Here is a 14,627-nt window from a genome sequence, read left to right on the forward strand (position 1 = left end):
CCCCACCCCCCATCAGATTCTGTGTGCTCAGTCGAGCAGGCTCCTCTTGCCTTATATGTCTTGTATCAGGCCTCTAAATTTTGCCCTCAGATCAGCCGCTTGCGGGGTAATGAGTTTCACTTCATCACATTAGCAGAACAGTTTCTCTCTCATAGCAGATAGTAGGCTGAGGAAAAGCCTGTTTTTGTCTGTAAAGACTTGTTTAAATAAGGCAGAGCACGCTGAGAGGCTCAGACCAGACATTAATTTACAGATCACACGAGGACAGCTCTGAGTTGAGGTGTGAACACACCCAAAATGCATTGAGGACACATTCGCCACATCCAGAGGTGGTCTGGGCTGTGTACGGCCACATTTGTTTTTAGGGGTGTGAGCGCAAATGTGACCTGGGTCACACCGAAGGACCACCTACTCAACTAACAATCCTCTATGTGAGCAAATACAACCGTTACATTAGAACTGTGTGCACTGATGCAGTTGGCTAATGCTAACGATCGCTAAGTTAGCTCACATATTGGGATATGAAAGTTTAATGAACATGCAGTACAAACTAGAATCAATATAGTTTCCGTTGTGCTTACTGATATCCTGTATATGTACTCGTTCATTTTATATTGATATATCAACATCGCTTGTTTGTGTTGTTACTGTATCACCAGCATTTTCCTAATAACAGTCAGTGGCATGAAAGCATAGCTTATTGTGGTTTGTGTATCTCCAGGTTTACCTTTGACTCACGGCGCTGAACAGTGACACAGCTTGACGGGTGCTGTGCAGCCTGTGCCCGTCATGCACCGGAATAAGCAGATACAGAGATTGGATGGTGGGAGTGCATTGGTTCTAATGGGAGAAGCTGAGTACTATCAGCAGTAAAGAAATGTGCTCTATCTGCAAAAGCAATTTCACTAAGTGACTTCACTAATTACAATGATGAAGTGTCCCAGTACTAACAAGCACAGTGTGTGTGTGTGTGTTTTTCAGACTTGGGAATGAGAGGCTTGGTTCTGTACTGTATGGCAGAGGGGGGATGGTCGGAGGGCGGGTATGTGTGGTGGTGGTGGTGGTGGTGGGGAGGTTACACAGGCTGAAACTTGCTGTGAAATTAGTGACAATGGAGCTCTGTTAAGCTGTGTGTACTTCATGTGTGTGTGTGTGTGTGAAAGAGGAATGATGTGGGTAGATGCTGTGTGGGTCAAGGTTGAAAGGTCAGCCATGAGGCCAGTACAGCCCTGTTTAATGACTGGGATAGTTGATGGTTCCACACCTAAACACATGGATGTGTGTGTACATATTTTTGTTAGTTCTTTGGGACCTTTTTTTTTCGGTTTAGAACACCGACCTTGTTGGGACCAGGGGGGGCAAAGCCTGATCCTGATCCTGATAAGGCTAAACATCATTTCTGAGGTCCTGGTTCAGGTTAGGGTTAAGGTGTGAATTAAGGTTAGCTAAAGGTAAAAGTTAGGCTGTCTATAATGAATGCACGTCGATGCAATGTCCTAACAAGGACAGCTGCGTAAACTAGTGTGAGTGTCTGAGAGGCAGTGGGTGGAGTTACTTTGAACACACTGGACCATTCTTTAACAGGTGGGCTGCTCAGGAATGTGTCAATGAATGAGTGTTGGTAATTACACCACAACAATGGAGTGTGTGTGTGTGTGTGTGTGTGTGTGTGACAGAGAAAGTAGAAAGAGTTGGAGAAGAGTAGAAGGAAGAGAAGAAAAAGCAGAGGAAAGTCTGTGGGATCAGTGAAAGAGACTTTTCACTACTTTTTCAGAATAAAAGCAGAAAAAAAGCGAACAGACGACTCGCTGTGCTCGGTAGGCATCAGGTGCAGTCAGTTGCAGTCTGTTCTTGGACTTGTGTGTTCATGTGTGCATGTGCTTGGCTGTACCCCCCACCCCTTTCACCTTCTCAATCCAGAAAGCTCCAGCTGGATCTCTTTGGTGAAGGATCTGGCCTCATGTGGTCACCCAGCTGCTGTCCTGTGCTGCTGGGACCCGGTACACACTGAGCCCTGCTACACCCTCCCAGAGACGCTTCCTGTCTTCTGATTGTATAGAGAAAAAAGTGTGTTTATGTAGAGCACATGATGTGCATCCTTAGCTCTGATTGGGCAGTTAATTTCTCACCTTCCCACAATATGGGAGCCTGACAAAGACTCTCATTCCCTGAGCAGTGTGTGTCCATGCACAGGTGATGTTGTGGTTTTATTTCTGTGTTTGCCACCTCAGGCTTGGAGTCATCAAATAACACAGTGAGGGAAATGATTCATTTCAAATGCAGAGCAACAAGTTTAAAATGAAATGAATTCCGTTGCAGAGACGCTAAAAATTGTAACTTGGAGTGATTGAAGGCCAAATAACTTCCTCAGGGTGGTAATCTACACCTCTAACCGGTGTGAAAACAGGAGAGGATACTGTTAACAAACCTACTAACAAATGGAAAACACTAAGATGAAAGCACGTAGAGGCATGAAATGCCTGTGTTGAATCCAAACGGTGTTGAAGGGATGGACGACATCAAAGTACAAGAGCTCCGTCTGCCTCTCACTGATTTCATCATTTCCACATGTTTCTGAGCAGAGCACAGATCCTAAAATAGACTGAGTGCTTGTCAGACTTAACAGGTCAGGGGAAGGCGGAGCAGCTAATTCATCTAACCACGTTCATTCCATTTCTTAGCCGTACAAGCTTTCAGACCTTTCAGCTGGAAAGTGTGTGGAGGGAGGTGGTAACCCTTGTCTGCTCAGAGACGGTCTCTGGTGTCAGATGTGAATGTCCTCCTTGATGTTTCTCCAGTCGTCCACTGACTCCTGCTCGATGACCTTTGACCTCTTCTCAGCGGATGGTAGTGTGGAGACAGTTTCTGTTCATTTAGCCTCATGTCCTGGGTCCTTGCTGATTCACAGATGTCGTGTGAGGTCTGATAAATATATAGTATATATATAACTAGTGTATGGTGTCAAACAGTAATCCTACTGAGCCCTTGTTATCAGTGTGTCTGTCAGTGTGGCATCCTCTGCTGTTATTTCCTTCCTTTCTTTTTTTTTTATAGTGCTGCGTTCTTTGAAACACAAACACCCAAACTGTTTTGAGTCCCATTGCCTTTTCAGACGCACAAAGCAACTGTCTAACGGGGAACAATGGTCTTATACATCTACCCAGGCTGGTCTGGGGTCAGTGCTGGCGAACAGTAAAGATACAGTGTCTGCTGAGGACCAAGTTGACCGGGCTGATCTCAGTGCAGGTCAGTCCTTTAGAGCACAACAATGAAGAGACCTCTTTGGAGGTCTGTGGTTATAGAACGTCCCAGACCAGGGAACTGACTGGGTTCTTTGATCCCGGAGTCCAACAGCCTGTGATGTAAAAAAATCAAAGTTTGACATTTTGAGTTCAAATGTGTTTTCATTAAACACGTTTTTTTTTCTGTTTTTTTTAAGATAGCAGTGATAGATGGAAATTCTGGCTTCATCTGTTGTGGCACTCTGTTTATCTCAGTCATCTCCACGGTGGACAGACAACCTTTTTCTGAGTTGTCTTAAGCAACAGACCATGACCACTACAGTGCGCTGTGGGATACAGTGGGTTATAGTATTGAACTTATTGAATTTAGGGCCGACACAGTTAGTTGATTAATCCATTAGTCGACTGACAGAGAAGTAATGGTCAATAGCAGCTCTAAGTGAATCCTTTCATCGAATGTAATGAGATCTCAGGAAGCCACTGGATCACCTGCAGTGTTGGAAATCACACGCTGTGTCTGTGTGTGTGTATGTGGCTGAATGGCAGTTACTCAGACCAGCCTACTGACAGCAATTGTGTCTGAAAATGAAAACAAAAGACAAAGACATGCATGAAAATGAATTTGCAGTTATTTATAGCTCACCACGATTTTCACAGCTGAGTAAAAATAGGTCAGTTAATGAGCGTTGCTGCGTTCGCATGCGTCCTCCTTTTCTACTCATTGGTGCGTCTGATCTGTTGAACTCTGATCCTCCTCCTGTTCACAGACTTGCAGTCCGGGGCCTGTGTGTGTAGATCTCACTCTCGCTCACCGCTCTTATCAAACGTGACCGAGATGGGCATCATGCTCAAGGGCACATCAGCAGAACAAAAGTGTGAGAGACTGAGGGAGATCTTTACAAATAACTGACATAAGCTTGTATGTTGTACTGTTTATCTGTATAAAGGGTTTAAATTTAGCTTTAGTTTGTGAGAGGAGGCATTGCAGCCAAAACAGTGACAGTTAAAAACAGTGTGAAGCCTGATTATTTGAAATGTGCTTGTACTGCTGTGACTGCAGCTGTTCTGAATGCAGTTCATCACTGGACACTGCGTTACATGAATGGCTCTTTGTAATGCAGTGCTGCCCACGTGTGGCTGAAAGGTGAAATCAGTCCAACTCATTCACGTGAAGCTGATTTTTAGACATTAACTCGTCTCATCATTCAGCACTTTTTACTCTCGGCATCCTACCTGAACATATCACAACAACTTGAGCTGAAAGCTGTGTCTAATGGTGGGAACATGCACCACAAGGTCAGGCTGTGGCAGATAAGATTTACATTCATCAGGTGGACATAAATAGGGCATCAGAGGCATCAGAGGACCTGTTTGTTCCGATGATGTAATTGTACGAAGCCTCTCTCATATATTGCAGTATAGATTAAAAGCAGGATCTGTGCACAGGTGGTTAATTAAAAATTAAAAAAAAAGGTAGAAATGAGCGTGAATTAGCTGGGAAAATGGAAGTGCTGAAATTTGAAGTTGTGATTCTTCTGTCAGTTCAGTCTCTTCCTGCTTTTCTCTGTTGACTTTCACCTTTAATGGTATTTAAATCACGTTTAGCTGTTTTCACTTCACTGTGCTTCAGTGACATGGTTTAGTCTTGACTTTTTTGTCCTGCAGGGATTATTTCTTCCTCTGTGTTCCTCTCTCTCATCTCACTTGGTGTCTCGTTGAGTCCCCCAATCCCCCGCCCTTTGTGCCTTTTCCTTTCAGACTGAGATTCTGGCTGACAGCTCTTTATTTACCTTACTCTCTGCTTTGTTCTTCTTCCCATTTATTCGTTTGTTCACTCCCTCTCTCCTCTCATATACTTGTGTACTGACTTGATCCCATATAAGTTTACAACTTCTATAATTGAAAGGAGGGAGGTGAACCTACCTTAGTAGGTTTAAGGCTTGATATATTCTCTTTGCCACAAGCCCAAGACTTCCTCAGGCCAAACTGCACAGATATTAATTAGATCCCTCAGCTTAAATTGTTTATTCAAAAAGCTTTATTGTGAATTCAGTTGAATTAAATGACTCTATGTGTGAGCACAGAGAGGAGGAGAGAGGCAAACGGATAAAAGGCTGAAATGAATTATGTAATCTAGTGACATTTATACAGCAAGCTTTCGCTACTTTCCATTGAAAGTAGTTCTCAACTAAGTCCTCAGTTTCACCCATTGACCATACGCAGTCCGGATGTACACAAGGTTTTGACCTGGTCTTGTCTGAGGGGAGAGGCCAGTAGAACAGTGGATTAGCATGGAGAGCTGATGTCAGGATTTTCGGCTGCTCATATTGCTAATGGCACAGGCGACATGCAGTCTCATCATCCACACTCGTCAATTTAGAAACAAAGGCAGTTCCTTTACTGTTAAGCTAGCACTGTTACACAGAGCAGAAGGCATGATGTCACCTCCAGGCTGATAACAGTGGGAAAACCTTCACGTTTTGGTTGACCTGCTATTAGCTAATAATAATCGCAGAGATTATTTAAGGAAGTGTGGAAATTCTTTTGTGCTTTGGTAGTAGGTTCCTTTCATTTCCCATGAAGCATTCCCCCTCACAGCCCTCATGTGGTTGGTCGCCCTCATACTTGAGGCATAAAGAATCAGGGCAGAACAGATGCATACTCTCCTCTGACTCACACATCACATTATGTTATTTTTGTTCTGGCTTGAGTCCTCTCTGTTAAGACAACACTGTTACAAGTGCACGGATTGGTCACAGTGCTTTTCCCAAACCAACGCTCGTCAGATGGAGAGTCACGCACAGTCATGCCAGAGTCATGTTCACAGTAGTTTGTTTGGTTTTAACGTTTTCAGGCAGAGTAACTTTGGGTGTGTAGGTTTTGTTTGACGGCTGTGATATAGGGAAAGGAAAGGTGAACAATGTAAAGGAAATGAGCAAGACAAGAGAAAAGGGGTCAGGAGAGAAGAGGAAAGGAAAGTGAAGGCCAGAGGATGACGGGAGATGAGAGATGCAGAGGCTTGTGGATGATGCTTTCATGGATGTCAGCCTCTTTTAGTGTCTCTACATCTCACTTCTCCCTCTTTATCTTCATTCTCCCTTTCTCTCATTGTCTGTCCTTGTAGCTGCTCTCAGGTGTTAATGAAAAAGAGGAATGAGGGGCTGACAGCACTGCTAGGGCTGTCGTGAGGAACCAGAGGAGGGTGGCCTGGGAGACTTTTCGCACTTTAGCTATTTTCCACTGAAAGTATTAGCCCCTGCTTTCTCTTTATATTAGACCTATAAATCAAACAGGCTGATAAATCATACAACCCTTTTAAGAAAATAAAGGAATGAAGATTGTTTACATTATTACTATCAGGAGATAACTTTGCTTTGCATCAGTGCTTCATACCTAAATACAACAGAAGTAAAATCTCATGAATAACATGTCACCTTGTTGCGTAAATAAGAAATGACCTGACCTCTTGTTTTTGTCAACTGCATATTTAATGGACGACTGCTCCTCAGTACGACACCAGTATGACAAAAAACAGCCTCTGGCTACATTATTCATCTATGGCACCATACGTGAACGCACACTGCTCTTGGTCATACAAGCATGTTGAGTGCACACAGAAAAAAAAAATCAAAAATCATCAAAGCTGGACAAATTAAGGATGATGGAAGATTTCACTTTTCTGTGATATTAAACATTTCAGAAACTGGAACCAGAGCTAGCTTTACCGTTTCTTGTTAATGAATTTTCTGTTGGTCTTAAAATCAGTTCATTTTCCACAAAGTTTATAGTACATTCACATCAGCTACCAGGTTGTGAGTCTAAATGGAGGAGACAGGGAGACCCAGCACAGGCAGAGAGAGAGAGAGAGAGTAACATTGCTGTGTGCTCCACCAATGGGCTGGACTGTGTAGCTAAAGTAGAGGAGGAACGTGAGTGAGAGAGAGGGAGAGAGAGAGAGAGAGAGAGTGAGAGCGAGTGCAGGGATGTCAGCAAATAGACCCGAGGGCGAGAGGGAGGCTGAAAAGAGAGAGATTCATGGCAGGGTTGAGAGGAGCGAAGGCTCTACTTAGACAGCAATAAAGATAGCCAGCCACAGCCAGCGCTGCACCATAGTGCCAGTATGGAGGGGGCACACTCTGGATCTCTTAGCAGCAGCAGTGTGGGATTATTTCCAATTCTAAAATCTGGTCTGACTACAAACTGCTTTCTCAGCTCGACTGGTCCAGGGGAGAGAATTCAGTTGGTCCAGGATGGATTTGTTTCAGAAATCCAGAGACAAGCCCTAAATTGAAGCCGAACTGCACGGAAGCAACAAACCGCTACCTAAGTGAGATGAGCGCGATTTTTCTGGACGTGGGGACGTTTCCGTTTTGAAAGCTGTGAAGAGAAGTAGTTGAAATTAAGTAGAGCTGTCAGCTAATGCTGCCACAGTAGGTACCCTGGGACCAGTGCTGAAGTAGTTTCACATTCAAAACAAAAGGATGCTGTCAACACTGAGGAACTCATCTATAACTGTGAAATGCACTAAATGAAAGGTGAGGAAAGGCATGAAGAGGTCAAGATTGATCACAGAAATTTGCCTTAAAAAAGATGAGGACCAAAGGCAAACCCAGATTGGTAAAAAATGAGGACTAGCTTGAGACTACATGGTAGAAAGCTGGACAAATTAATGACAGGTTAAGTGTAATCATATCAGAAATTGTATACATTGCTTGGCTTCGGACAGGATCGTCATGACTTGGGCATCTATCTTTGAGACTACGAAACACAATCCAGTGAGATATCTATAGGAAAATATCCACCAAGGATGAAGCTCTGACCAAATCCAACTCAAGGACTACAAATTCCTACATTAAAGACCTGGTGTTCTGCATCCATAGTGCTGATTGTGACACTTGACTTACTCTCTGTTGTCGCTTCAGGCTAAGATGCATCAAGCAGAGATTGTGCAAAGGTGACTGGATATCTCACTTGTGGGGTCCGAACCTTGTGAGCCCTAGTGTGTGTTTGTGCGTGTTCGCGGCACAGACAGTACATGTGGTTACAAATGTGGAGGTGCTATGCTTAGGGTGTCGGGTGTCGCACCAGCTCCATCAGGCCACGAGTGGCGATTTCAGTGTTCTGTCGGGGTGGACTGTAGCGACGCCGAACCTCGCTGTATCTGGCTGGCAGTGTTAAGGGGTATTTCGCCTCGCGCCTCACCCCAGCACACACCCATTGTGTCTCCAAGAAGACGGGGCCCCCGGCGGGTCATACAGCGCCATCGATTGTCCTGGGTAAGAAGCAGACAGTAGTTTGGGGCTGAAACTGCCAAAAAAGGACTTCTTTATTACAGATAGATGGTAATGTTCTTGTCCGACTCGAAAAAGAATCAGGAACATGATTTAGATCATCATCAGTCACTAATTCTCAAACTACTGAATGTACTAAATCACCAAACCAGTAGCTTAAAGGGAATTCCTTCCAAATGGCTTTAAATGGATTTTTAGGTTCACCTGCTAGAACCAATGGTTTACAGCTTTTTGTGGATAGCTCACTTGAATCATCAGCAGGTTAGCGTAGCCTGCAGCTAATAGGTTGCTTTTGCAAAATATTCTTTCAAGCATTATTTTGAATGATGAATAACAGTATATACCATGTATGTTTCCACGAACACCACAACAAACAGAATATCACACACATTTGACATATTGTGCCCTTATGAAATTGACATGGCTAACATGTTAGCATCAGTTGCCTATTTAACAATCCAGCATACCCAGAGCAAGGTTAGATTTAGAAGACCAAAACAATGAGCTGAAAGATGGTAAAACGTTCCATAGAACTGAGGGGGAATACAGAGTTTAACTGATTGTTTGACACTATGAGTGACTGTTTTCACATTACACAGTCATTTGACCCACTGTTGATGATGGAAACAAGTGAAACTATGGATCCCATTTGATGCTTATGTTCTGCTGGGTCTGCGGTGCTGTGTACTGGAGTGTCTCTGGATGCTGCCATTGGTCCATCCTTGTACGTAGTAGATTGACTGCAGGTCTAAAAGCAGCCATGACTGTCATCATCATCATACAGCTCCTTGTGTCCTGCCTGATCTGATGAATGTGGACAGGTGTATTTCCTCTGGGATGATTCGTCTGCCATCTTGCTTTAACCTTTCCTGTCTGCTCTGATCAGTGCACGGGAAGGACGCCATTATTGACTGTCCCTGTCCTTTCCCACCATGTGGGTGTCCTGGCGTGACTTTAACACCTGTGTCGGGACAGGGGCTGCAAAGTAGAGCCGAAACAGAACATCTACAATTTGGAGGAAGATTCAGCACATGGTGTTTGATTCATTCGAGTGTGTGTGTGTGTGTGTGTTACGCCATGTCTGTGTGCCTCCTTTAGGTGTTATGTAATGTAGCACTGAGGGGGCCTGTTGACTAGCAGAGGGGACGGGAGATGAGGCTGATGCCCTCGCTAAGCACAGAGACTCATGTAGCTTTATATAAAGTCTTGTGTGTGGACAGTATGCAGACGTGGGTGAGTGTGTGTGTGTGTGTGTGTGTGTGTGTGTGTGTGTGTGTGTGTGTGTGTGTGTGTGGTTGTGCTTTTACGTCATCTGTTCAAAAATGCATTGAGGATCCAAACGCTTCAACACACACAGCTTGTAGCATGTTGTTTGCTGTTAGAGTGAGTGTTTTAGTTATCCAGCTTCTAGTATACACTTGGTGTGTGTGTTATCCGACAAACTATGTGTCAGTTCGTATTATGTGATCTGTTCACGCGGGGCTGGATGTGTGTCTTTTTGCATCGTGTCACTCTTTCTCTCTCAGTTCAGCTCATTCTGCTGTGGTCTGAATGTCAGACAAGCAGAATTACTGTATCGTTTCAGCACACAACAATAAGTGTGTGATGTTCACACACCAAATCCAAGGGAGCAAAATGAAATGATTAGTGCAGCAGACAGAAAAATTATCCCTTGTTGTTCTGAAAACAGCTCCACAATCAGGTCGAGTGTTCAGGATCGTGCCATCTGAGGTAGAATGTACAGACTTCAGTAAGTTTACAGAAGCAAAGGGGTTTGCTATGGGGTTTTGTATAAGGGAGAGAAAGTTCTGGATTAGGATTCAGGAAGGTTTGGATGACCTCTCTTCATTCCCAGCATGAACGTGAAAACACTAAAGTTCAAGTGCAGTTTTTAACCAACCACAGTAACAAATCCAGGAGTCCACTGACCACAGGCCTCTCGCTGAGCAGCTGTTCACACGCCTGTCAGGGTGGTGAATCAGCACTGAGCCAAAATTATTGTAAGGTTGGTGAAAATGTGAGTGTTAATGTGACATACTGAGCGCACTGATAAACTGAGGAAAAAGTAGATTATGCTGCAGTGGAGCGTAAGCCCCTTCTGCTCTGGAAACCATATTAATAAGGACATTTTTCTGATGTTAATTTATCTCACAATACAGCATAGGAAATAAACAAACTGATTTATAGTGTAGAGAAATGTGAGTTTTTCACATGTAAAAGAAAAACCTTCCTCCTGTTTATACTCAACATGAACAGATCCTTTTATAATGACCTTTCGGTGGAAGTGACGGAGGCGGTGCCGTGCTGTCAGAACAAGCACGGCAAGCAGTGCTTGACCAGCTAAAGCTAAAAATAGACATCAGTTAGAGCGATATCGAAGTGGAGGCGATTTCTCTCCTTATGCCTCAGAACAGCGTTCTGTCCCGTAGTTCTGTCCCCTCTGATGTCGCCTTTTTGCATTCATCTTGTAATTTACTGCCCTCTTGTGGCTGCGGGAGACTGTTGTCTCTAGAAGCTAGGTTGACTGGCAGCCGCTACATCATTTCCATTGTGGGTGTGGCCATGTCCTGCTGACAAAAGGCTTCCACTGTTCTGAGATCAGTTATGTTATTGGATAATCAGTTGGGATGATATACACGTACAGATGCTTTTAATAACTTTCACAGACACATTTATTGAGATTACATATTTACAGTGAACCATTGGAACATAAAACCCAAACCTTTTAATTCTGGAGGGATTCTGTATTGTTACTGCAGTGGGTCATTGTCAGTTAATGGTAAATATAATAGAGATTTTTTTTTTCAGGGAGCATTCACAGGAATGCTGGCAGCAGTGCATAGCAATGTAAGGGGGTGGCAGCCAAATTTAAATCAGGTGCGGTTTTGTTACAGGCGCAGTCTCTGAACTTTTTGATCGCACCTCGTTGAGCTGGCAAAAAAAAAAAAAAAACCCACATTCTGACATGTTGGCATTTCACACTCTTTGTGGGTAGACGGGTGAGGTGAGTGAGAGAGTAAGAGATGGGAGGGAGAGGTAAACATGTACAATGTCTCACTACTGTGTTTCCATTCACTCATGTGTGAAACGTCACCTGCAGAGATGTCAGATGATGAGGAATGCAACACAACAGTGTACCCAACTATCTCACACACACACACAGACACACACAGACACTTAGATATGATGACCTCATGCTTTGGGGCTTCGCACAAACACATCTCTCTAACACACCCACAGCCACAACCACACACTCGCATACACAGAAATGTCAGTGGGCAGGAATCCTCTGAGGTTATATCACTGTGTTTGTGAAGGCTGGTGCTGAGGATAATAAACGTTACATAATGCTCTGAGAGTGACTCTTTTAAAAAGTTTGAAAAGAGTCAGTGTGAACTAACTGGACAGCGTTGGGAAAATCAGGTCCATTAACATTGCCTGTCAGTGATAAGAGTGCATAGAAGTTTTTGTTATTTGTTTGAACATATAATAGGAAAAAAAAAAAATCTGATTGGCTTCCCTCTGTGGAAAGTGTGTGTCTCCTCCCTGCTCTCCTTGGAACTATTCTTAGAGGCGAAGATTTCCCCAATTCATGCCTCCCAAGGGCTCGACCATCCACTTCCTGTCTCAAGAAACAGACTTCCTCTTGTTTTTCTAACTGCCTTAGTCGGGTTTGCGCGGTGTTTTTTTTTTTTTTGTATATAATGATGTGATGTGTGTGCCAGTGTATAGATGATGTTTTCACTCTCCCGTATAATAGCTTGTTGGATTATTAAATCATAACACAGCAGTGAGATGTCAGTCAAACATGGTTGACTGTATTTCTGTCCATTCTTCAGTTCTGGTTTGAAGTATTTCCCCATCTTTGAAGCTCCACTCATCAATATATGTTATGATAATGTATAAAACTACTTCCTGTAATGTGAAAAGGAGTGAAGTGATGAATTATCAAGCCTGCAGATGTTTTTAGCTCCTTCTAGCTCGTTGTTTTGAACTGCACATTTACCATCAGCTCGACACGGTATCAAGCTTTTAAGGCACAAACGTGATCTGCACAGTCTTTGTTAAACTAAATACCAGAATGAAAGCAGCTGTTTGATCATGGTTTCATATTGAAGGTGTTGCTATTTTGACCATATTCAACACAGTTCCTTTATAGTGATTCAGTGCTTCTGAAAACTTGGTTTCCCCCATCGCTCCTGTCTGATTCGGTCTCACTGCTCAACAACATTGTTTCCAGCGGCAGCAGTAGACAGCTACTGCTAAGCCTTTTTATGCCTTTAAGACAAGAACTTTTTGGTTTCGTTCAGGCACAACCATGACGTTACGCTGCTGTGTGCTTGTATTCGTTGGACCTCTTGTACCAAATACAGATATTAGTGGATGTTTTAATCCCACTCTGTGAAGTGTGGTTTCTCCCTTTGTCTATTGTTCATCTGATTTTCCAGATCTGTGTTTATGAGCCCTAAAAAGTTCCTGTTGTTCCATGAGCATTATTCATAGATGGTATATATTTTTAACTCTTCCATTGTTGGCTGGAGGTAATAAATGTGATTATAGGTGTGGCTGTTGGTGAAAATAGAGCTTCCTCTTTGGAGAGAGGAAGCCACTGAGAAATTCCTGGCATTGGTGGAATTCTGCTCGGGTCGGATCTGGGCAGAGTCCTCAGTGAATGGACCGTATACTCCCACATCCACCCACTCATACTTCCTTTAAATCTATCCAGCCATACATGGATACACAGTCATATACACCAGTTAAGTGGAGACACCCGAAAATGATGCTTGAGACCAATACTTAAAAACTCACATGGTAAAGTTTTGTCTGTGTTCTAAGAGGGAAAGGAAAGCTAAGTGTTGTTGATAGAAACATTTTCTCCGTCTTCTCTTCTCAATAGGCTAAAGGGCGGAGGGATGGCATGGTGTCATCCAATGAGAACAGGCGCCGGCCGCTGTCATCGGGTGAGGTGGAGGGCGTGTCGTGGCGGGGCCCCCGGACCATTTCCCTCCAGAAGAACTCGCAGGGATTCGGCTTCACCCTGCGACACTTCATCGTCTACCCACCAGAGTCCTCCCTCCACAGCTTCAAGGTAAGCTGGATTCTCTTTGGTTCAGGACTTTGGCCTGTAGCCTCGTTTTTATAGCTGTCAGTCAATTTGGGAAAATCAGCCTGTTGAGTGTAGCTTTGATGGGACCAGACTTAAGCCTGTACTATTGTTACTTACTCCAGACTTGTTACTTGTAACCTGTGTATATCAGCGTGATTTGGCAGCATGTTGTTAGAGGCATTGATTTCCTGAAGATTTATTTCATTCATGCCTCTGGTCATCGAAGAAAACTATGGTTTATTGAAAAAGGTGCAATGAGGCAACAAATGCGAGCGGGCAGATAATCAGACTGGTTGTGTAAATAAACCAAAAGGTTCATCAAACTCATTTGGAATAGAAGAGAAAGGTGAGCTGTAAAATTACAATCCAGAGTTTTAACTTTTAAGATGAACTCACTGACCTTCCATTCTTCCACAGCTGATTGGCTGTAGAATGAGGAATCATTAGGGACATTACATTCAGTTTGAGCTCCATTGGTTTACGGTGGTGTGAACCAGCGTGCTTGTGGGCCCGTTGGACCTATTTTGAGGTCTCCGCAGTTATTTTGGTTTTCCTCTCGGGGGGCAGCAAACGTTGATGGTGTCTCGGAGACGTGTCAGGATAAGCTATCCTGTTTCCCAGAGTCAATGAAGCGTCAGTGACCCTCGTCCCTGTGGACTGAAGGGATCATTGCAGCAGGAAACATTGCATTAGAGTCACACACACACAGAGTACATAACATACACAGTCTACAGGTTCAGTATTGTTTATTGTTTCATGGTGTTATGTAAGAGTAGGCAGTGACATTTAAACATGCAGTGTAAATACAACCTTAATACACAATTTAGAAACTACAGGCAGAGCAGGAGGGATCACACAGACAACACATGGTGATGTAATCGATAGCAGAGCGGCTAACTCTCTACACTAATCTCATGTAATGGGCCTTTAAGAGCTGATCTGCTAAACGAACCTCCTCCTGCTAATGGGTTGAACCCACACCACATG

The 14,627-nt window shown here is 43.7% G+C and overlaps 1 protein-coding gene across 6 annotated transcripts in view; it reads left to right on the forward strand.

Moving 5' to 3' along the window:
- LOC121175422 (rho GTPase-activating protein 23-like) overlaps positions 1–14,627 on the forward strand; it is a 44,555-nt gene that overhangs the window by 15,146 nt on the left and 14,782 nt on the right. For all 6 annotated transcript variants that reach the window (XM_041029188.1, XM_041029185.1, XM_041029189.1 and 3 more), the window contains exon 2: positions 13,431–13,622. In XM_041029188.1, coding sequence (XP_040885122.1) covers positions 13,431–13,622 — 192 coding nt within the window. The remainder of the gene's footprint in view (positions 1–13,430; positions 13,623–14,627) is intronic.

The sequence above is a fragment of the Toxotes jaculatrix genome, chromosome 21 (assembly GCF_017976425.1).
Source record: "Toxotes jaculatrix isolate fToxJac2 chromosome 21, fToxJac2.pri, whole genome shotgun sequence".
NCBI lineage: Eukaryota > Metazoa > Chordata > Actinopteri > Toxotidae > Toxotes > Toxotes jaculatrix.